Raw genomic sequence first — 23,229 nt, 5'->3', positions numbered from 1 at the left:
TCAAATCCCTGCCAAGGGCCATAAGGTTTTCTCATGAAAGCAAGGATCAGCTGAACGGGTCCTGCATTGTTGGGGGTAGGATAGGAGTGAAGGGTGATGGGGTTCCAAGGCAAAGTAGACTTCCTGTTTGAAAGAAATGTAAAATAATTTCAGTGTTCATAGTGCTGCTTGTTCTTTCACTTCAGTAAATGAGTATTGGTCACCCAGTCTCTTGTAGAGGATAGTGCCACTGTTGCTTTGGGAAAGGAACAGTGCCATCATGGACATAAAGAATGTCCTTGCGATTGTGGAGGGTGGAGGAGGGGAGCATATAAACTGTGAGGAGCACAGTCGTCATCTTCTTAAGCTTGCCAAGGGAAGGAAGGAGGGCCCAACATCTGGGCCAGGGGGTAGGTGAAGAAATACCTGACCCAGGCAGAGCACTTCTGGTAGCTGGTAATTTTCTCAGGATTCAGCATGATTCTCCTTGAGGAGACAATAATAATAATAATAATAATGTTGGTATTCGTCAAGTGCTTACTATGTGCAGAGCACTGTTCTAAGTGCTGGGGTACATACAGGGTAATCAGGTTGTCCCATGTGAGGCTCAGAGTCTTCACCCCCATTTTACAGATGAGGTAACTGAGGCACAGAGAAGTGAAGTGACTTACCCACAGTCACCCAGCTGACAAATGGCAGAGGCAGAATTCGAATCCATGACCTCTAACTCTCAAGCCTGGGCTCTTTCCACTGAGCCATGCTGTTAGGGCCTGGGCCTAACTTCCTGCTGCATCCTGGTTCACCCCAGAGCAACTGTCTGCTAAGAGACTGAATGTGCTGGTCCCTTTGCCCACTCTTCTCCCCTCTCTCCACCTGGGGCAGAAGCAAGGTTGGGGCTGTAAAGTCTGTGGCAAGCAGAGCGATACTGATGTCAGGCTTACTCAAGTGGACTCAGAGATCAGACGGCTGAATGGACCTCCCCGGTGGATATCGACCCTGGCTCAGTGGAAAGAGCCTGGGCTTGGGTGTCAGAGGTCATGGATTCGAATCCCACTCTGCCTCTCGCCAGCTGTGTGACTTTGGGCAAGACACTTAACTTCTCTGTGTCGCAGTTCCCTCATCTGTAAAATGGGGATTAAAACTATGAGCCTCACATGGGACAACCTGATCACCTTGCATCCCCCCGTGCTTAGAACAGTGCTTTGCACATAGTAAGCACTTAACAAATACCAACATTAATTAAAAATCCCTAAGTGATAGGAGTCTCCTTTGCCCATACCAAAGCGGGACTCAAGCAAAACTTGCCACTGACAAAAAGTTGGGGAAATGATTTATTTTTGGTCTAGAACCACTAAATGACTCTCATTAATCTCCCCCTACTCCTCTCCCTGAAGAGAGCAGAACTAGTTCCAGGACCCTGAAAGTTTTCTGCTGGGATTTTCTGTCTCCCAACCTGCCTACCCCTTGATTCTACCCTGAGGGGCTCAAACAGCCCCCCATTCCCAGGGGAAACTCTGACCCCAATGGTCCTCCTCAAAGGGAGAGACCAGAGTGACTCAGGGTTCCGGCATGGCCTGTCTTTAAATATTTATTTTCAGATGTTTAGTTTAGAAGAAACTATTATAATTGGCCGGTATCCCTTTTCTCATAAATATTCTCTTTCCTGAGATGCCTGAGCCGTCATTGACAATTTTGATTTGGGCTCTGGGAGGATTTGATACTCACCCCAGCCCCAGAGTATTTATTTAAATATTCTTATACTCTACTTTTTCACCTATCAATCAATAATAATATAATAATATTAATGTTGGTATTTGTAAAGCACTTACTATGTGCCGAGCACTGTTCTAAGCACTGGGGTAGATACAGGGTAATCAGGTTGTCCCACGTGAGGCTCACAGGTAATCCCCATTTTCCAGATGAGGTAACTGAGGCACAGAGAAGTTAAGTGACTTGCCCACAGTCATGCAGCTGACAAGTGGCAGAGCCGGGATTCAAACTCATGACCTCTGACTCCCAAGCCCATGCTCTTTCCACTGAGCCACGCTGCTTCTCAACCATACAATCAACGAATTGTATTTGTTGACCAATCAATAAATCAACCAATTGTATTTATTGAACACTCACCATGTGAGGAGCACTGTACTAAAAGCTAGGGAGAGAACATAATAACAGAGTTGGTAGACTCTGGCCCACAGTGAGCTTACAGTCTAGGAGGATACGTTGTGCATAAATACGCAAGTGCTGTGGGGCTGAGGGAGCGGTGAATGAAAAGTGTAAATACAAGTGTAAGGGTGATGCAGAGGGAGAAAAGGAAATGAAGGGTTAGTCAGGGAAGGCTTCTTGGAGGCAATGTGCCATCGATAAGGCTTCGAAGGTCGGGAGAGTGACGCCCCGTCGGATATGAAGACGGAGAGTGTTCCAGGCCAGAGGCAGGACATGAGGTAAGCTATTCTAATGTTTGCCTCCCTCTGTAGACTCTAAGTTTCTTGTGGGCAGGGATCACATCTACCAACTGTATTGTATAGTTGTTTTCCAAGGGCTTAATACAGTGCTTTGCACACAGTAAGCATTCAATAATTACCACTAATCGATTGACTGATTGATTGACTGGGGGTGGTGACACTACAGCTCAATGGTGACTGGGTTTGCTGTCTTCCCCATAGGTCTCCTTTCATCTCGCTCAGCTCCCAACTCTTTCTTGCCTCAATTCCCATGGCTTGCCTTCTGCCTGTCACCCCAGGTGCCTCATCCTAGAAGCTGGTTTTTGCTCTTCTGATCCTACAGAAAATCCAGAGAGCAAACCAATGGCTTAGTGGAAAGGGCACAGGCCTGAGAGTCAGAGGACATGGGTTCTAATCCTGCCTCTACCACTTGTCTGCTGTGTGACCTTGTGCAAGTCACTCAATATTTCTGGGCCTCAATTACCTCATGGGGATTAAGATTGTTGTTGTGTTGTGTTGTGGGACATGGATTGTGTCTAATCTGATCAGCTTTTATATACCCCTACGTTTAATACAGTGCCTGGCCATAGTATGCGCTTAAAAAAAGCCATTTTTTTAAAAAAGACACATTCCCTGCCCACAATGAGCTTACAGTCTGGACCCAACCTCTTTAGACTTAGAACTGCTCTACCGGCAGTGGGGAGAAGCTCGAGGACTCTTACCTGAGAGTGGTGATATATTGCTGCTTTATTTAATTATGGTACTTTTTAAGCATTTACTGTGAGCCCAATGTTAGGATAGATATAAGGTAATCAGGTCAGACACAGTCCCTGTCCCATACGGGGTTCACAGTTTGAAAAGCAATGAGAACGGATATCTGATTCCCATTTTATAGATGAGGAAACTGAAATCCCGGGAGCTTAAATGACTTGCTCAAGGTCACCCAGCCAGGCTAATAGCGGAGCTGAAATTAGGATGTGGGTCTCCTGACTCAGTTCCCTGCTCTTATCATTAAGCCACTAACACTTCTTGGTTTCTTTAGTGATTCTGTGGTTGCTGGATTGTTGTTTTGCTGAATTTACCCAACTATTTTTTTCATTGTATATCTGCCCAAGTAGTGGTAACGACATTTACTGAGCATCTTTTGAGTGCAGGGCACTAAATTAAGTGCTTGAGAAAATACCTGACAATCCCTGCTCACCAAGAGGTAATGGAGTTGGGGGAGACAGGAATAAGGAGGGAGCAAGAGAAATAACAAGGAGCAGAGAGTGGTTAGAACCAGTTTGCCAGGATGAAATATCAGAAAAAAAGTAAATGTACAGCTCAATATACACATATACAGACACAAAATCTGAGGAGAAGTATAAATAAATACATAGGAGGAGTGTGCCTGGCTCTGAGTTAGCCTAAGAGGTGAAATAGTGAGTAAAAACACCAGCAGAGTTGGAGCAAGGCTGTTTGGGTATCCTGCTGTCATCCATTTCCCCAACATGACTCACCTGTCTTCCCCGATTAAGACCTCTTTTCTGATTCCTTCTCCCTTCTGTGTCACCTATGCACTTGGATTTTTATCCTTTCATCACTTGATATTCATCCCACACTCAGCCTCACAGCACTTATGTACATATCCATAATTTATTTAAGTATATTATTGTCTGTCTCCCCCTCTAGATTGTGAGCTCCTAGTGGGCAGGGAACATGTCTTTCAACTCTCTTGTATCAATCAATCAATCATATGTATTAAGCACTCACTGTTTGCAGAGAACTATAAGCATTTGGGAGAGTACAAAATCCAATGGCTCCTAATCTATCCTAATCCTCCTCAACCTCTCAGCTGCCTTTGACACTGTCCACCAACCCCTTCTCCTTCACGCCTTATCTCACCTTGGCTTCACAGACTCCATCCTCTCCTGGTTCTCCTCTTAGCTTTCTGGCTGTTCATTCTCGTTCTCCTTCGGGGGCTCCTCCTCCCCCTCCCATCCACTAACTGTAGGTGTTCCACAAGGTTCAGTTCTTGGCCCTCTTCAGTTCTCCATCTATACTCACTCCCTTGGTGAACTCATTCGCTTCCACTACTTCAACTATCATCTCTATGCAGATGACACCCACATCTACATCTCCTCCCCTGTTCTCTCCTCCTCCCTTCAGGCTCGTATCTTCTCCTGCCTCCAGGAAGTCTCCACCTAGATGTCTGCCCGCCACCTAAAACCTGCCACCTAAAACTCAACATGTCCAAAACTGAGCTCCTTATAATAATAATAATGTTGGTATTTAAGCGCTTACTATGTGCAGAGCACTGTTCTAAGCGCTGGGGTAGATAGAGGGTAATCAGTTTGTCCCATGTGAGGCTCACAGTTAATCCCCATTTTACAGATGAGGTAACTGAGGCACAGAGAAGTGAAGTAACTTGCCCACAGTCACGGAGCTGACAGGTGGCAGAGCCAGGAGGCAAACCCATGACCTCTGACTCCCAAGCCCAGGCTCTTTCCACCGAGCCACGCTGCCTTATCTTCCCTCCCAAATCCTGTCCTCTCCCTGACTTCCCGGTCACTGCGGACGGCACGCCCATCCTTCCCGACTCACAGGCCCACAACCTTGGTGTCATCCTTGACTCAAGTCTCTCATTCACCACATATCCAATCTGTCACCAACGCCTGCCGATCTCACCTTTACAATATTGCCAAGATCCGCCCTTTCCTCTCCATCCAAACGGCTATCCTGCTGGTACAAGCTCTCATAATAACCCCACTGGATTATTGTGTCAGCCTTCTCTCTGATCTCCCTTCCTGCTGTCTCTCCCCACTCCAGTCTATTCTTCATTCCACTGCCTGGATCATCTTCCTACAGAAACGCTCTGGGCATGTCATTCCCCTCCTCAAAAACTTCCAGTGGTTGCCTATCAACCTCCACGCAAAACAAAAACTCCTCACTCTTGGCTTCAAGGCTATCCGTCACCTTGCCCCCTCCTACCTCTCCTCCCTTCTCTCTTTCTCCTGCCCATCCCATACACTCCGCTCCTCTGCCGCTCACCTCCTCACCGTCCCCCGTTCACGCCTATCCCACCGTCGACCTCTGGCCCACGTCTTACCGCTGCCCTGGCATGCCCTCCCTCCTCACGTCCGCCAAACTAACTCTCTTCCACTCTTCAAAGCCATACTGATAGCTTACTTCCTCCAAGAGGCCTTCCCAGACTGAGCTCCCCCCTTTTCCCTCTGCTCCCCCTCCACCCTCTGCTCCTGCTCCTTTCCTCTTCACCTCCCCTCAGCTGAGGCCCCTTTCCTTCTCCTCGCCCTCCCCTCCCTTCCCCACCTCATCCTCTGCTCCTCCCCCTCCCCTCTTCCCCTCCCCTCAGCACCGTACTCATTTTTATATATTATTTATTACCCTATTTATCTTGTTAATGAGGTGTACATCCCCTTGATTCTATTTATCGTGATAATGTTGTCTTGCTTTTTGTTTCATTCTGTTTTGCTCTGCTGTCTGTCTCCCCGGATTAGACTTTGAGCCTGTCATTGGGCAGGGATTGTCTCTATCTGTTGCCGAGTTGTACATTCCAAGTTCTTAGTGCGGTGCTCTGCACATAGTAAGCGCTCAATAAATACTATTGAATGAATGACTGAATACAATAATAATAATGATGATGGCATTTGTTAAGTGCTTACTATGTGCCAAGCACTGTTTGAAGCGTTGGGGAGGATACAAGATGATCAGGTTGTCCCATGTGGGGCTCACAGTCTTAGTCCCCCTTTTACAGGTGAGGAAACTGAGGTACAGAGAAGTAAAGTGACTTGCCCAAGGTCACACAGCTGATAAGCGGCGGAGCCGGGATTTGAACCCATGACCCCTGATTTCCAAGCCCGTGCTCTTTCCACTGAGCTACAACAGAGTTCTTAGACATGTTCTCTGCCCACAAGAGCTAAGGGTCTAGAAGGGAACTCTCTAGACCGCAGTCTCCTAAGCACTCCATACAGTGCCCTGCATACTCAATAAAACTAATGCTCAATAAAATATATCATTGATTGATGTTGAATATAACTTGAAGGTTATTTTTTAGGGTATTTGTTAATTGCTTATTATGTGCCAGGCACTGTACTAAGTGCAGGAGTAGGTACTAGTCAGGTTGGACACAGTCCATGTCCCACATGGGGCTCCCAGTCTTACCTAGTTGAGAGAGCCCCGGCTTGGGAGTCAGAGGATGTGGATTCTAATCCCGGCTCTGCCACTTGTCTGCTGTGTGACCTTGGGCAAATAACTTAAATTCTGTGCCCCAGTTACCGATCAAGACTGTGAGCCCCATGAGGGACAACCTCATTACCTTGTATCCACCTCAGTGCTTAGAACAGTGCTTGGCACTTAGCAAGTGCTTAACGAATATCATCATTATTATCATCATTATTATTTTACAGATGAGTTAACTGAGGCACAGAGAAGTGAAATGATTTGCCTAAGGTCACAGCAGACAAGTAGCAGAGCCAGGATTAGAACCCAGGTCCTTCTAACTCCCAGGCTGTGCTCTATCCACTAGGCCACACTGCCAGGGCTCACAATTGCACATAAGCCAGTCCTGTACTGCAGACCCACTGCTGGGGAAGAACTGGGCAATTAGTCTCCCCCTCTCCCCCACCTTCTACATAGTGAGCCCCCTTTGACCCACCTTTTATCTTTCTCCAGTACTTAGTATAGTGTTCTACACCTTGTCAGAGCTTCACAACTGTCAGAAACTGCGCTGTCTCGTGCACAGGTCTCCCACGTAGCTCTTGGAACTTTGTATCAAGAAACTCCTTGGATCTTTCTCTCTTTCCCTCCAACAGAAGCTTGGCATTTTTATCTTCCTGGGCTCTCAGGAAAGAGACTGGCTTGAGGTTTCTGGGCAGGATCTGAAGTTTCTAGGAGGCAGGAGAGGAAAGAGAGCACATTTAGGTCCACCACGAGCATTTCCTGTTTTCTGGCCAGGGCAGGAAATAACTGGGGACATGGTATTCAGTCTGTATCTTTCTCTTTGGGTTACAGAGAAGGCTGGTGTTGCCCCTAAGACCCTTGGATTTGGTGTGGAAATGATCTGGCCTAGGGTTCCCCAGGATAGCTGTACCTGAGGACACTGAGGAGCCTGGTTTTGCTGAGGGACAGTATGTGAGCAGTATGTGTTCCTCCAGGAGAACTGGAAGGCAGCTGTCTAGATAGCCGTCCCCTGCAGTTTTCTTGATTCTGATGTTGCCAATGGCTCCTTCCCTTCAGCCTTCAAACGTGTCCATACATCTCCTATCCTAATCTCCCCATCTTTGACCCCACTGCCCCTTCCATCTAGCTCCCCATCTCCCCTCATCATTCGTCTCTAAACTCCTTGAATGAGTTGTTTATTCCACTACCTCCATTTCCTCTCCTCCAACTCCAATCTAGATCTGCTGCAATCTGACTTCTGCTCCCTCCACTCCAGTGAAACTACTCTTTGCAAAGTCACCAATGACCTTCTCCTTGCCAAATTCCAAGGGACTCTACTCCATGCTAATTCTCCTTGGCCTCTCATCTGTCTCTGACACTGCGGACCACCCCCTTCTCCTGGAAACACTATCTAACTGTAGTTTCTCTGACAAAGTCCTTTCCCTGTTCTCTTCCATAACCTTTGGCCTCTACTTTCTCTGTCTCTTTGACCGGCACCTCTTCTACTTCCCAATCCCTATTTGTGGGAGTCCCTCAGGGCTCAATTCTGGGTTCACTCATTCATTCAAATGTATTTATGGAGGGCTTACTATATGAAGAGTACTGTACTAAGTGCTTGGGAGAGTACAATGCAACAGTGTACAGACACATTCCCTGCCCACAGTGAGCTTACAGTTGGAGGCAGGGGACAGACACTAATATAAATAAATAAATTACAGGTATGTACGTAATACTCAATGTCATTGGACCCACGTGGTGTGCAAAGTATTTTTTTATGGTATTTGTTAATCACTTACTATGTGTCAAACGCATAGCTCTGGTGAAGATACAAGATAACTGGGTTAGACACGATCCCTGTCCCACATGGGGCTCACAGTCTAAGTAAGAGGGAATAGGATTTAATCCTTATTTTATGGAAGAGGAAACTGAGGCACAGAAAAGTTTAAGCGACTTGCCTGAGGTCACACAGCAGATCAGTGGCAGAGCTGGGATTAGAACCCAGGTCCTCGGCCTCCCAGGCCTGTGCAATCCTTCTCAAAGCATTGAACAAGGTGTGGTACATCAGTCCCCTGAGGCAATCAATCAATTGTATTTACTGAGCATTTACTTTGTTCAGACAACTGTACTAAGGGCTCGGGAGAGTACACGAAACCATTGGCAGATATGATCCCTGCCCTCAAGGAGCTAACAGTCCAGTGGGGGAGATAGACATTAAAATAAATTGCGGGTTGGGGAAGCAATCTGGAATTATGATGGCGATGATACTTATGATGTGGATGATTCCTCTATAAAGAAGTGGTTCTGGGCAGCAGTTAGATGGGAACAGGGGAGAGTAGCAGGAGAAGAACTGATTAGACCGTAAGCCTGTCAATGGGCAGGGATTGTCTCTAGCTGTTGCCGAATTGTACATTCCAAGTGCTTAGTACAGTGCTCTGCACATAGTAAGCGCTCAATATGGCTCAATGGAAAGAGCACGGACTTGGGAGTCAGAGGTCATGGGTTCGAATCCCAGCTCTGCCAATTGTCCGCTGTGTAACTGTGGGCAAGTCACTTCACTGCTCTGGGCCTCAGTCACGTCATCTGTAAAATGGGGATGAAGACTGTGAGCCCCACGTGGGACAACCTGATCACCTTGTATCCCCCAGCACTTAGAACAGTGCTGTGCACATAGTAAGCGCTTAACAAAAAACAACATTATTATTATTATAAATACTCCCAAATGAATGAGAAGAAAGGGGGAGGGGCTGGAACAGGAGTTGGGCAAGGGAGAGGCTCAGCCACCTGTCAGCTGTTTGACTGTGGGCAAGTCAATTAACTTCTCTGTGCCTCAGTTACCTCATCTGTAAAATGGGGATTAAGACTGTGAGCCTCATGTGGGCCAACCTGATTACCCTATATACCCCAGCGCTTAGAACAATGCTCTGCACATAGTAAGCGCTTAACAAATACCAACATTATTATTGCCATTGTTTTTATGAGATGTTCTTCCCCTCGACTCTATTTATTGCCATTGTTCTTGTCTGCCCGTCTCCCCCGATTAGACTGTAAGCCCGTCAAAGGGCAGGGACTGTCTCTATCTGTTGCCGACTTGTCCATTCCAAGCGCTTAGTCCAGTGCTCTGCACGTAGTAAGCGCTCAATAAATACTATGGAATAAATGAATGAATGAATGATATAGTAAGCCCTCCATAAATACATTTGAATGAATGAGTGATCCCAGAAGTTCCCAGAAGTGAACCCAGAAGAAGTTTTAATTCCCAGCAATCCCATTTTAAGTCCCTCAGTGCTTCCCAGAATGCCAGCAAGTGTCTTCCCTCTGCTCACACCTTTCCAGGGTTGCCCATCCCAGGCAGGGCGGGGGCCCCGGCGGGGCAAAAGACTACAATTCCCAGAACGCACGGCTAGGAGAAGGGGGCGGGGCTACGAGGCGGGGGGCGGGGCCGAAAAATCGAATCTAGCCAATGGCTAGGGAGGAGGTCGCAGGGGTGGGTGTGTCCCGCCCGGGGATTGGTGGGCTGGGATGCGTTGCCGGGGGGGCGAGGGCAGGGCCGGCGGAGCCGCGGTCGGAGGCTGGCGCCGCGGGCCGGGCGGCGCGCTCAGTCTTCCCGGCCCGGTTGGCGAGCGGAGACCCTCCCCTGCCAGCCCCGCTCTCACGCCGGGACCGGTCGATGGCTGGTGCCCACCGGGCTGAGGGCCGGCCGAGGTGAGGTGGGCGACCGGGGCCGGGGGGGGGAAGTGGGAAGAGACCGGGGAGTCGCCCCGGGGAAGGGGAAGCCTCGGATCCGGCTTTTAACCGGCTTAAAAACTCACAGCGGGTGGGGAGGGACCGGGTCGACCGGGGGGTCTGACGTGGAGGCGACCCCCGAATTAGCATTGGCGCTCAGGTTCGGAAAGAAGAGGATCACATCGGGTGGCTTAAGGAGGGGAGAGAGCTCTGGGTATCCATCCGGCTGGTCTGGAGAGGAACGGGGGTGGGCTCTGAATGTCCGGCTGGTCCGGGAGGAAGGGGTCTCGGGATTATCATTCTGGACTAGGGACAAGGAGGGGGGGCTCTGCATGAACCGGCCGGTCTGGAGAGAAGAGGGTCGCTGGATGTCCAGGGGGTCTCTGGATGTCCGGCTGGTCCGGGAGGAAGGGGTCTCTGGATTATCATTCTGGACTGGGGACAAGGAGGGGGGCTCTGCATGAACCGGCCGGTCTGGAGAGAAGAGGGTCGCTGGATGTCCAGGGGGTCTCTGGATGTCCGGCTGGTCCGGGGAGAAAGGGGTCTCTGGATTATTATTCTGGTCTGGGGACAAGGGGAGCCTCAGCATGATCCGGCCGGTCTGGAGAGAAGAGGGTCGCCGGATGTCCAGGGGGTCTCTGGATGTGCGGCTGGTCTGGGACAAGGGGGGGGCTCTGCATGATCCGGCCGGTCTGGAGAGAAGAGGGTCGCTGGATGTCCCGGGGGTCTCTGGATGTCTAGCTGGTCCGGGGAGAAAGGGGTCTCTGGATTTTCATTCTGGTCTGGGGATAAGGGGAGTCTCTGCATGATCCGGCCGGTCTGGAGAGAAGAGGGTCGCTGGATGGCCCGGGGGGTCTCTGAATGTCCGGCTGGTCCGGGGAGAAAGGGGTCTCTGGATTATCATTCTGGTCTGAGGAGAAGGGGACCTCTGGAAGATCCCCGGCTGTTCTGGAGAGGTCTCTGGATCATCTGTCCCGCCTGAAAAAGGGGTCTCTGGGTGTCCAGGGGATCTCTGGATGTCCGGCTGGTCTGGGGAGAAAGGGGTCTCTGGATATCATTCTGGTCTGGGGAGAAGGGGGGCCTCTGGAAGATCTAGCTGGTCTGGAGAAGATCTAGTTGGACTCTGGATGATCCGTCCCGCCTGAGAAAGGGATGTCTGGATATTTGAGGGTCTCTGGATTAGTATTCTGATCTGGGCAAAAGGGGTCTCTGGATGATCTGGTTGGCCTGGGATGGAGGGGATCTCGGGATAATCAGTCTGGTCTGCGGCGAAGGGGGTCTCGGGATGATCAGTCTGGTGTGGGGTGAAGGGCACCTCTGAATGATCATTCTAGTCTGGGGAGAAGGGGGTTTCTGGATTGTCTGAGGAGGAGAGGGTCTTCCGTTACCCGTCTGGCCTGGGGAGAAGGCTGATTCCGGATTATCTCTCTGGTATGGGGAGAAGGATTTATTTATTATTTATTTTTATCGGGTTTAGAGGGGAGGACCAAATTGGGTCGTCTATCTGGTATAGAGTAGGGCAATTCCACTGTATTTTTTCTGGAGGAACTATTCAGTTTGGAGAAGATGGTGGTTCTAGATTATTTTTCTGGTTGGGGAGGAAGGTGAACCAGGATTGTCCTCTGTGTCTGGGGAGAGAATGGCTATATTTTATCTGTTTGGACTAGGGTGGGGAAATGACTCTGGAATATCTGGCCTGTGGAAGACAACTGCTATTCTGGATGAGTGATGATTTAAAGAGGAAACTGGAAGTGCAGGAGACATGGCAAGGTTCAAGGGTGGTTGATTTCAAATAAGTTAGAGACCAGTGGAGTGAGCAAATATAGGGACCTGGAGTTTGGCATTTGAGTGACTAAGAAAGCTGGTAAACAGCGGTAGGCAGAGATGCCGGATGTTGTCCGGAGACAACTAGTTTGCCATTTGGGGACTGGTAAATCAGGGCGGGGCTTCTTGGCATTGAGCAAGGAAGGGGGTGGCTGGGAGGTGATGAATCTTAGTAAACAGAGGGAGGGTGATACTTGGACACTGAGGGAGGTGGAGATTGGGTGTGTCTGCTGAGGTAAAGTGAGCCAGGATGAGTAGCACAGTGTGGGTGATCTGTAGTAAACTGGAGGTCTGGTGGAGTGGATCTAAATCCAGGGCTGAGTCTCGAGGGTTTGGGAGGCAAGAGGTGGGCGGAGACATTTTCCCCATGGCGTGGACATAGGGCAAACTTAAAGCAGGAACCTCTCTTTTCAGCATCCCCCATCCAATGCCAAGTTTGAACTTTTCTTCCTTTCAGAACTCCTCCTGGGAGCTCCTAACTGGAGGGAGACGTGCTGCTCTCCCCAAGCCTCCAGTTTCTCTGCCACCGCCCCAACTAAAGAGGTCACCAGGATTGCATTGGGAAGAGAGCGGAACTGACAGTTTGCAAGATGTCAGATGAGAGCCTATCCGGTTTGGATGAGGGAGCCCTGCGAAAGCTGGTGAGTGGAGCTGACCACCCTGAGGGTATAGGAGAGAGTCCCTCTCTTCTCCCTCCCCACAATGTGACTTTAAGGGATGTGGTGAGATTTCTGACATTTTAGTGCTCTTCCCCACTGCTGGAGAGTCAGAGAGCTTGGTGTGGTTGGTAGCGGGTGGGGAGGTGGTGGGAGGGGGGCAAAAATGGCAGAACTTCTAGTAGACCTGGACCTCCAATTGTCATGGAGGATTTGCACCCCTGGTTTCTAGACTTCTTCCCCCAGGCTCCTGAGTTTGGTTTCACATGGTCAGCTCCGAGGCCTTTGTGGAATTTGCCCCCTTGCCAGGCTGCAGTGCCAGAAGGTTTCAGTGTGTGGTGGTGGGATTGACCCGTCTGCTTCCCCCCACTCCCCATCCCCTTGTTTAAACAATAACTAGAATCATGAGCCTTGCCCTGGGGCAACCCTAGTGCTGGGAGGGGGGCACTAAAGTCAGCTAAAAAACTATAAAAATAATGCTGGTATTTAATGCTTACTATGTGTCAGGCACCGTACTAAGCGCTGGAATGGATGCAAGCAAATGGGATTGGACACAGTCCCTGTCCCACATGGGGCTCATTTTACAGATGAGGTAACTGGGCCACTGAGAAGTTAAGTGACTTGTCCAAGATCATACAGAAAACAAGTGGCAAAGCCAGGTTTAGAACCCAGATCCGTCTGACTCCCAAGTCCATGCTCTGTCCACTAGGCCGTGTTGCTCTTACTCTGGTTGGCCCTAATGCTCCTGGTAACCCTGGGAAATGAGCTTCTTATGAGGGTAGCCACCATTTTTGGGGTGCTGGGGGAGCCTTTCTGTACATCAGCCATTTCCTCTTTAGCAGCTCAGCTGTCCCTCACCCCCAGGCAAAGAGAGCATTTTAAGAGATGCTGTTCAGTCCAGCCTAGGAGTAGGTCCAAATTCTTGAGTTCTTGGGAGAGGAGACTCCCCCTATCTAACCTCAGAGGTAGCCCAGCGTTAATGATGTGCCCACCCTGGCCTCTCAAGTCTGTGGCTCAGCCTGGCAGAGACAGACAGTCAGTGGTTATCTTGGGGGGAGCAGCTGATCCTGGGAAGCCTGTTTGGAGCAGCTCCGACCTACCCCACTCCCTAAGAGATGGCCCCCAGAGCTTTCTCGTCCACAGCTGCTTCCTGCCAAACTGGAGTCGGCTGACTTGGCAACCTCAAAACATTGGCCAGGAGGAGCTGGGGGCCTTCCAAGGGGTCCCAGGGCATGGGGTGGGTTTGGTGGAGCTGGGCAGCTGTGCAGAATGACAAACCCTGAGGAGCTGGACTGAAACTTCATTCTGAGAACCAGGATCTCTTCCAGGACAGAAAAATCCTTCAAGGAATTTGGGAAGGAGATGAGATTTTTCCCCTCATTTTTGTTTTAAATGGTTAAGCGCTTAACAAATGCCATCATTATTATTTGTTAAGTGCTTACTCTGTGCCAGGCACTGTACTAAGCGCTAAGGTAGATACAAATTATTCATGTCCCACATGGGGTTCATAATATTAGTCCCCCTTTTACAGATGAGGTAACCGAGGCACAGAGAAATAAAGTGAATTGGCCAAGGTCACACAGCAGACAAGTGGTGGAGTCAGGATTAGAACCTGGGTCCTGACTTCCAGGCCCATGCTTTATCCTCTAGGTCACGCTGCTTCTCATTTCTTCGGTGAGCTGCCCCCCGTTATTCTCCCCAGGAAACCCATACCTGCCTTGACTTCTCCTGCTCGTGGCCTTTCCCTTGCCTCTTTGTCTCCCCTTGGCTGCCCTCCACCCATCTTAAACTCCTCTGACCAGACCTGGCCCTTCCCTTTTACCCTCCGTGCCCCGCTGCCAGAACTCAGAACTGAAGTCATATGGGGCCAGTTGCTTGGGCGTACCTTACCCTGGTGAGGGTTCCCATTCCCCATCTTGGGGGCTGGCAACTCTAGGCCTTTCTGCCCAGTGTCCTGGGATTGCCAGGGGAAGTGGCGAGATCAGGGTGGTGTGGGGACACCTGAGCTAATGCTCTGGAACGAGGATTTCCCACGTGCTCCACTTTTCTTCCTTGCAGGTGTGAGGTGTGGGTGAAAGTATTTCCAGAGGATGCCCTGGGGGAGGCTGGGCTGGGCTGAGGCTCCAGGGCCTGGAAGCTCTAACAAGCAGCTGTCCCGGGAACTGGGAGCAACGTCTCTGGCCTAGGCTGCCGGTGGATGGGGAGAGCTAGTGCTGCTGGGCCTCCAGGGATGGGGTTGGGAGGATGGTGGACTGAGGTTCCTTGATTCTTTCCCCTCTCCACAGGACTTTGAACAGGTCCTTGAAGTATTATTACTATGCCTCTTGGGTCCCCACTCAGCCCAGGACACAGCTGCAGGTGAACAAAAAGCAACTGCTTCCTAATTCAGGAAGCAACTGTGTGCTGAAGCTTTAGAATCTGTGGGGTCGGATTCATGCTGGAAGCGGAGCCTGGATGTCGTGAGAGGGCCTGGCCCGGCCCGGCCCAGCCCGGCTCCTCTAGTCCGATTCCTTCCTGGCCGTGTGCATGGCAGGACCCCAGGAGGGTGGTTTCCTCCAGGGAAGCCTAGCCGGCTAGGAGAGCTGGGAAGCAGGTGTGTGAGCCCTGGGCAGCCAGCTCCCAGGCTACCTGCTTTCCTGTTGAGCAAGGGTCAGGAGGGAGTTAAAGATTTACCGCCACTGGAGGCTCCCAAATGAGATCCATGTGGCGATCACAGGCTCTAACCTGCAGATTTATGGCCGAGGTGCTGAGGTTAGAGAGTCCTCTTGGCAACGTATCCCTGTTCTTCTCGGGGCAGAGGCAACCAGCCTAGACTCCGGTCTGGGGAGAAGAGGGAGAGCGGTCTGTGAGGAGATGTGGGGAGGGACTTCAGTGGAGAGTTTACAAACTGTCCATTCTGTCCCCCATGTCCGCTAGAGTCTCATGAGGCCCCCTCACCCTGGCTCCTGGGCCCAGAACTCTCCAGAGTGGGCTCATGGGGGGTGAGGAGGAGAATGGTCACCAGAGCCCTGAAACCTAGAGAATGAGATGGAAGGAAAATTTATGGGTAGAGTGATCCTGGGAAAAGGGAAAGGGGCCATTGCTCAGAGAACAACAACAAAGCTTTCCCAGAAAGCAGTGGGGGTCCCTTGAGCTTTTGGCTTAGGAGGAGGGAAGGGATCGAGGTAGGGGGTGGCCAGGGCTGGACCCTTGTCCATTGATGCCTGCAGGAAAGACCATGGGCCTGGAAGTCAGAAGACCTGAATGATAAATCCAGCCCTGTCACTGTCCTGCTGTGTCCCCTTGGACAAGCCATTTAACCTCTCTGGGGCAAGGTTTCTTCATCTGAAAAATAGAGATTTTGTGACCAGTTTCTCCCTACCTCTTAAGAGTATGAGCCCTGTGTGGGACAGGGGCTGTTTGGGACTGATTATCTTGCATCTACCTCATCCCTTAGCACATTGGCACAGGATAAATGCTAAATGAATACCCTAGCTGACATCGCTTTTCCAGCTCTCAAGGGTGATTCACGACCTCTGTGGCCCTCACTCCCTAGAGAAATAAAGGAGGAAATTGCCTAGAGCTCGCAGATTTTCATTGAAGATCCATTTCTTGTATCCATGGAGCTCTGGCCATCACTTTTACATTTCTCTGTCTCCCAGCCCCTACCTTGCCTGGTTTTCAGGGCCATTTTTGGGTTGGCAGGAGAATCCAGTCTTGCACTTCAGCATAGAGAAAGGGCCTTGACAACAGCTTTGCCATTCGGAAGGGCAAGAGGCTGTGCGGCTGGGGGAAGACTGAACTTGAGCTCAGGGGAGCTTCCGGGGTAGCGGAAGCTTGAAGTCCAGCAGCCTAGTAGTGTGGGCGGTAGCCCTTCTCCCTCCCCCTTAGGAGACTCTCCGACATGGTGGCCAGGACTGGTCACCTGGGCCGTGACCCTACAGGATGATTCACTGACTCCCCCAGGGCCCTGAGTGGCTCACCGAATTAGGGGGCCAACACGGGAGGGAGGGGTAGGTGGAGGCGGTCTAGTCCTGAGGAACAAAGCCCACTGCTGCCCAACTCCCGCCCGCCCTGGCAAGCCTCCACACGGTGGAAGCCCAGCGGATTATCAGCAGCTGGAATTATGTCAGCTGGAGGGAAACTTCCAGTCTTGGGCCTAGAGGTGTCTCATTCGCCTCAATCCTTCACCCTTTCCTGTTGGCACACGGGGAGCAGCCAGGTTCTGACAGAGCCCTGGGATGCGTTGACGGTGATTCAGCGGCCACCCAAGCTTACCATTTGTCCGCCCACCTGTCTTTGCCGCCTTCCCTCCTGGGTCGCCACCACCAGGCCAGGGGCATCTCCTCCGCTTTGTGCCTCAGCCTGTGCTGCTGTGGGGCAGGGGGCAGATCCAGCTGGGACATGTGCATGGAGCCTGCGGCTCAGCTGAAGTCCCCACTGCGGTCTCCCTGAATGTGGAAAACCAGCACGGCGTCTTCTCTTCCCCCCACTGGCACCAGGAAAGAGTTTTTCTACGGCTGCTCTTGGCTCAAACCGGTCCCCGCCGTGGGCTCCGGGAGAAGATTAGACCTTATAAGGAAAAACTCGGCTTGGCTGTCCTGCTCCCTTCTCACCCGCGTGCACACGCAGCAGGCTCCTGTGCTGCACTCCACCCCCTCCCTCACCCTTCTTGCCCTGCGTCCTCTCCCATAGGCCCAAGTTTTCTCTCTTCTCCAAATTCTCCCCTTTTCCTCCCTCTCTCCTGTCCCTCTTCCCTTCCCTCCGGCCTGGGAGGTTTTGGGTTATTTCTGTTCCTTTTGGTAGTTTCCTGTTTCCTCCTCTCACATTCCTGAGGGCTGGAGCTCCAGGGGCAGGGTGGGATTGGGGGCTGCCTAGGGAGCCTGGGAGGGGCACACAGCAGCAGGATTTGGGACTGGGTCCTGGCTTGGGGGTAGGGGGAGAGAGAAAGAGAGGAAGAGAGAGAGATAGAGAGTGTGAGCACGTACTGACCCTGTATGTGTGATGGGGGGGCTGGGATGGGGAGAGCTTCTGGGCTAGGGCCAAGCCGACTGGCTGCCGGGATCTCCGCTTCCTCTCTCACTGCGCCCCTCCCACCCCGGCTGCAGGTCCGACCTGGGGGGCCGCTCAAGGCCTGAGCGGGGCGTGATTGAGGGTGGGAGCCGGCCTTCCCCCTCAGCAGTCCCTAGAGCCTCCCTCCTCCCTTGTACACGTGCTGCTCCTAGCAACTTTCAATCAGGGGTGGGGCAGCCCTGCCCTCTCTCAGGAAACCCTGGTCTAGCCGGGACAACTCTCACCAGTCAATTGGTGGGTTTTTAGTCGGGCCAAGTCTCACCAGTCGATTGGTTGGTTTAAACCTCCCAACTGCCGCCTCTGGAGCAGTTGAGTCAGACGTTCAGGTTCCTGCAGGGATCCCGCTGGGATCCCTGGGGCAGGGGAGGCGCTCATTCCCGGCTCACCCCTAGCTCTTCTTTCCTGGGCCAGGGAGAGTAGCTGTAGTTCCTTCCCGGTCAGAAGGATCAGCTCACTTGGTGGGAGGAAGTTAACTCCTGGGTGAAATGGGGAAAGGCCGCTCTCCCTCTCCCTTCTTTTCGGCCAGGCTGTGGTCTCTGTATCTTAGTTGCCACAATCCAGCTGATGAAGGCTAGGTTTGGGAGGACTGGTTGAAGCGCCGCACACAGGCAGCAGAGGAAAAGGTCCTCTTTCCGCCCTGTCTCCATGGATTGTTCAGATTCCAGCTGGAGGATTTATATTCAGCTTCCGAAACCCTCCCCCACCTCCCCCCCAACCCATAACAATAGCACTTTGTACTTTCACTTCTAGAACCTTACAGACATTAACCCCTGGACCTCCAGGGCTCCCCACAATGTGGCTGGCAACAAAATCCCCATTTTAAGATGGGGAGGGAAGAGAGGGCAGGTGATCTGCCTCCAGTCATAGGAGGGCAGAGAACAAAGCAAAAAGGCCTAAGCTACGAAGCTCCTCTCTTAGAGGTAGTTGGTTTCCAGCCCCGCCAGAGATGTGTCGAGCGGGTTTGCATGGGCTGTCATCAGAAAGCAGATGGGGCTGCTCTTGGGTGGGGCCAGCTCTGAGGAAAGGCTCTCCTCGGACACGCACAGCTGTCTGGGCCCAACCGCAGTGTGGCTGCGGTGGGGTGGGGGGGTGGGAGGAAGGGAAGGAGGGGAGGTGGGGTGGGGGTCAGCTCCAGACCCCAGCCTGCCTCCGCCTGTCATTGTGATGGAAGGCCCCTGCTCCCTGGGCCCTGTCCTGCTCCTCCCTGTCAGTCTGTCACTTGCTTTTCCATTTGATAGGATTGATTTTTGTCTGACATAACAAATGTGTTTTGGGCAGATGGTGTGGAGCAGACACAGCCCTTCCTGGCTTAGGCTTTTCGGCTCTAAAATAACTGGGTATTCTTCTGTTCCCATGAGCATAGTCTGTGGGACAGGAAAAGAGGATTTAAGTTTGTAATTTAAAGAAAAAATTAAGCACTTTCTGCATGCCAAGTACTGGGTTAAGTACAGCACTTGATACATACTGTTGATTGGTTAGATTGGGCACAGCCCCTAGTTCACAGGGGACTCAAAATTGAAGACATAGGAGAGCAGGTATCTGATCCCCATTTTATATGAGGAAACTAAAGTGCAGAGATGTTAAGCGATTTTGCCAAGGTCACATAGCAGGCCAATGGTAGAGCTGGAACTAGACTCGGAATCTCCTGACTCTTTAAGCTCGGGTTGGGGGACTAGCCTTAAACAGTCCTTTCCTCTTCCAGACATTTAACTTCAAACTGCTGGCAGGTTGTTGGGTGTGGGACTAGGGGCCTACTGTTTGCTTTTGTGGGTGTTGCTGTAGTCATTCTTTCCTTCCCCCCACCCCCGGCACCTTCCTCCTTCACCTGCTCTATCTCTTTTTCCTGCCCTGGGTTTGATTGCTGAGAGAGGGTTTTCTCTTCCTCCTCCCTGTCCTTGGGATTCAGCAGAGAAGCAGCGTTGCTCAGTGGAAAGATCCCGGGCTTGGGAGTCAGAGGTCATGGGTTCGAATCCCTGCTCTGCCATTTGTCAGCTGTGTGACCGTGGGCAAGTCACTTAACTTTTCTGTGCCTCAGTTACCTCATCTGTAAAATGGGGATTAACGGTGAGCCTCATGTGGGACAACCTGATTACCCTTTACCTACCCCAGCGCTTAGAACAGTGCTCTGCACATAGTAAGCCCTTAAATACTAACATTATTATTCCTTAATGGTCGTATTTGTTAAGCGCTTACTGTGTGCCAAGCACTGTACTAAGCACTGGAGTAGATCCAAGATAGGTTGAACATAGTCATTGTCCACATGGGGCTCATAGTCTAGGGAGTAGGATTTAACTCCCATTTTACAGATGAGAAAACTGAGGCACAGAGAAGTGACTTGCCCGAGTTCACACAGCAGACAGGTGGTGGAGCCGGGTTTAGAACCTGAGTGCTCTGACTCCCAGGCCCATGCTCTTTCCACAGGGCCATGCTGCTTCTCTAATTCTTTTCACATGTTCAGGTTTTTCACTATTTTGCTTTGCTTACTAGTTCTAGAGAGAAAGGCTCTCCCTGCTTCTTCTTCCCCCATCCCTTTTCCCTCCTTCCCTCTCTCCTTCCCTAATCTGCAGAGCCCAGGTCCCAAAATGAGGCCTGGCCACTCCAGGTCAAAAAGGGAACCAACCTAAGTGTTCTGACTCCAAGTCCAGCCCTCATCCCTTCCCTAAGATGCAGAGCCCATGCCCCAAAGTCAGGGCCAGCTGGAGGTCTAGACTCTAGTCAGAGCCCTTGGGTTCCTTTTTGGCTTGGGCTGTGTGGGAATCCATCATCCCTGTGGATCCTGGCAGATCTTCTTTCCTCAGCTTGGTCCTGCCTGGGTCCCTCCCACAGTGGCCTGCAGCCAAGCCCACCCTACCCGAGGTGCACCCTGCCCAAGGCACTTTTGTGAGTTGGTAGGAGTCAAACTTGAGGGCGTGTGATGACCCATCCTCGCCTCCCTTTGGGGCTGAAGGCCTGGGGTCTCCCAGGCATGGGGAAGCTTCAACAGAGGCCCAAGAATCGAGAGGCGTTAGGAGACAGAGATCTTTTTGAAGAGTTCTCCTCCCCTCCCTACCCACTCCCCCGCCCCCCCCACCCTGAAAAAAGGGGCCGTTGTGAGCTGCTGCTGGGGGCCTGGTGAGATCACAGAGCTGCTGGGAGTGGTGTGCACATAATTATAGCCCCAAATGTTGTTTCAAAGACTTATGTTCCATGCCCCCGGCCTTGTCCAGACCTCTCCACCCTTGTCATCTGCCAGGGGTAGGACAGGCCCTACCTCGCTCCAGTGCCCCCTCCCCAGCCCAGGCCCCTGAGTCATTCTCCTCTCTCCTCACCCTCCTGGGCCCTACTCCCATGGCTGCCAGTGCCTGCCCTGAAAGCTTTGTCCCCTGAGAGCTCAGGAGATGGGCGATGGGGAGGTTGGCTGGGGACCCAGCCCCATGCAGGCAACTGGGCCGGGGGCTTTGAGGCTTCAACTCTTAGAAGACAACCTAGGAAGAATCAATTTAGGCAAGTAGGGGAAAGTTTTCCCAATCCTCCCTCCCTCTTCCAGGCATTTTGGGATGGAATGGGGGTGCTTCCTCCTTCTTCAGCAATGGGCAGATGTTTAGCAGAGCAGGGGAGACCCGACCTACATCAGTGTCCACTAGCCTTGGACTTCAAAAGAGAGTCCTGGGATTTTCCTCTTCGCTTAATTATAATAATAATACCAATAATTATGGTATTGGTTAAAGTCTGACTCTGTTCCCAGCACTAGGGTAGATATAAAGTAATCAGGTCAGATTCAGTCCCTGCTCCAGAGTAAGTAATACGATGAACAGGTATTGAATCCCCCATTTTACAGATGAGGAAACTGAGGCCCAGAGAAGTTAAGTGACTTTCCCCAGGTCACACAGCAGGCAAGGGGAAGTGCTGGAAATAGAAGTAGAATGGGTTCACTGACTTTCAGCCCTGTGGTCTTTCGGCTTGGCCATGCTGCTTCTTGCCTCCCTGGGGCTGCTCTTGTCAGCCACTCGACCCTCTTGAGTTCAGCCTAGCTGAGTGAAGGATTGAATTAGCAACTTTATTTCCTTAGCTCTTTCTCTCCCTCTTTTGCCCTGTGCCAAAATATCCCTCTCTGAGCAGTTGAGGTGATTTTTGGCCCATGCAGTATTCCCCCTTATTTTGAGAACGTGCTATTCACAGGGGATCATTTAGAGCCAATGTTGAGCCCGAGACATCTGCCTAGCTGCCATTCTGGACCTCCATGGAGACCGGAAGGAACAAGGACCAGATTGACTTCTGTGAGGCCTAGCAGAAAGGAACCGATTGGGGAGTGGCCTGTGGCTACCCGGAGCTCCTGCCGAGGGCTAGGGGCCTAGAAGGACGGGATAGTATAGAGTTTTGTTAGGTATGGGCCAGTCTGGGTAGAGAAGCAGACTAGGCTCAGACCAGTGCACTGACTGGGGCAGTGCTGGGTATCTCTCCACAGTAGATTATACCTGCTCAGAATCCTGTATCTCCTTGCTGGGTCCATTGGACTCAGCCTTCCACAGGAATCCACTGGATTAGGGGTGCAGGGGAAAGTTCCAAATTGGGAGAACAGTGTGATGAGGGGAGAGGTGGGAGAGTCAAGAGCGAGGTACCGCTAGGAGGATAGCTTGGGAGGAATTGAGAGAGCGTTGAGGAGTAGTCAGGGAAGAGAGGTGGTGGAGGGAGTCCTGAAGCCAAACGGGAGGAGTTTTTGTGTGATGCGGAGGGACCTGGGGAGCCAGTGGGGCATTCTGAGGAGACGTGAAGACTGAGTGATGCTCCGGGAGGGTGATCCGTGAGTAGAGTGGAGTACAGATTAGAGAGGGGAGAGGCTGGAGGCTGGGAGACAAGTGACGAGGCTGGTCCAGGAGTCCTGATATGACCAAAACTTGTTCCAGAATGGCAGTTGTTGGGGAGGAGAGGGAGGGGTGGAACCAGTAGACTTTGTGTAGGAAGAACCGCCAGGTTTTGGCAGTAGATTGAAGGTGAGAAATGAAATGTATTCACAAGCTCTGAGTGTATGCAGTGTCCTCCTGAGACCTGAATTGGGCCAGCGTTGGCCGGGCCCTCAAGTGCTTGCCTTTCTGCTCTCCTAACTGGCGTTGGTGGGCAGAAGGAAGTGAGAAGAGTTTCTGTGAGCCACATGCCAGATGTGGCTTACTCGTGTGGGATGCCTGGATCTTGGCAGATCAGGTCCCAGGTTTTGGATCCACACAGGATTTTCCCCTAGGTTGCCCTACCCTAATCCCTTCTCTGAGCGGTAAACTGCAGGAGCCGCCTCAACACAAGTCTTAGGAACAGCTGGGCTCATTCTCCCTGCCCTCCCACATCCTGTCTCGCCGCCCCCTTCCCTGACCAGGCTCATCCTGCAGTAACAGCTGCCATTTCCTCTGCCGGATGGGGCTGGA

General features: G+C 51.6%; 1 protein-coding gene across 7 annotated transcripts in view; it reads left to right on the top strand.

The window, feature by feature from the left end:
- Window positions 1-10,174: 10,174 nt before the first annotated feature.
- The window catches only part of SMTN (smoothelin), a 47,984-nt gene continuing 34,929 nt past the window's right edge, over window positions 10,175-23,229 (top strand). For 6 of the 7 annotated variants that reach the window (XM_029058351.1, XM_029058352.1, XM_039910546.1 and 3 more), the window contains exons 1-2: window positions 10,175-10,283; window positions 12,586-12,769. In XM_029058351.1, the coding sequence (XP_028914184.1) occupies window positions 12,719-12,769 (51 nt within the window). In that variant the 5' untranslated portion in view covers window positions 10,175-10,283; window positions 12,586-12,718. The remainder of the gene's footprint in view (window positions 10,284-12,585; window positions 12,770-23,229) is intronic. The other variant, XM_029058353.1, reaches the window with a different exon arrangement.

Source organism: Ornithorhynchus anatinus, chromosome 2 (assembly GCF_004115215.2).
Source record: "Ornithorhynchus anatinus isolate Pmale09 chromosome 2, mOrnAna1.pri.v4, whole genome shotgun sequence".
NCBI classification, from domain to species: domain Eukaryota; kingdom Metazoa; phylum Chordata; class Mammalia; order Monotremata; family Ornithorhynchidae; genus Ornithorhynchus; species Ornithorhynchus anatinus.
The sequence above is the reverse complement of the archived record's forward strand: the minus strand, read 5'-3'. Positions and strand labels throughout refer to the sequence as shown.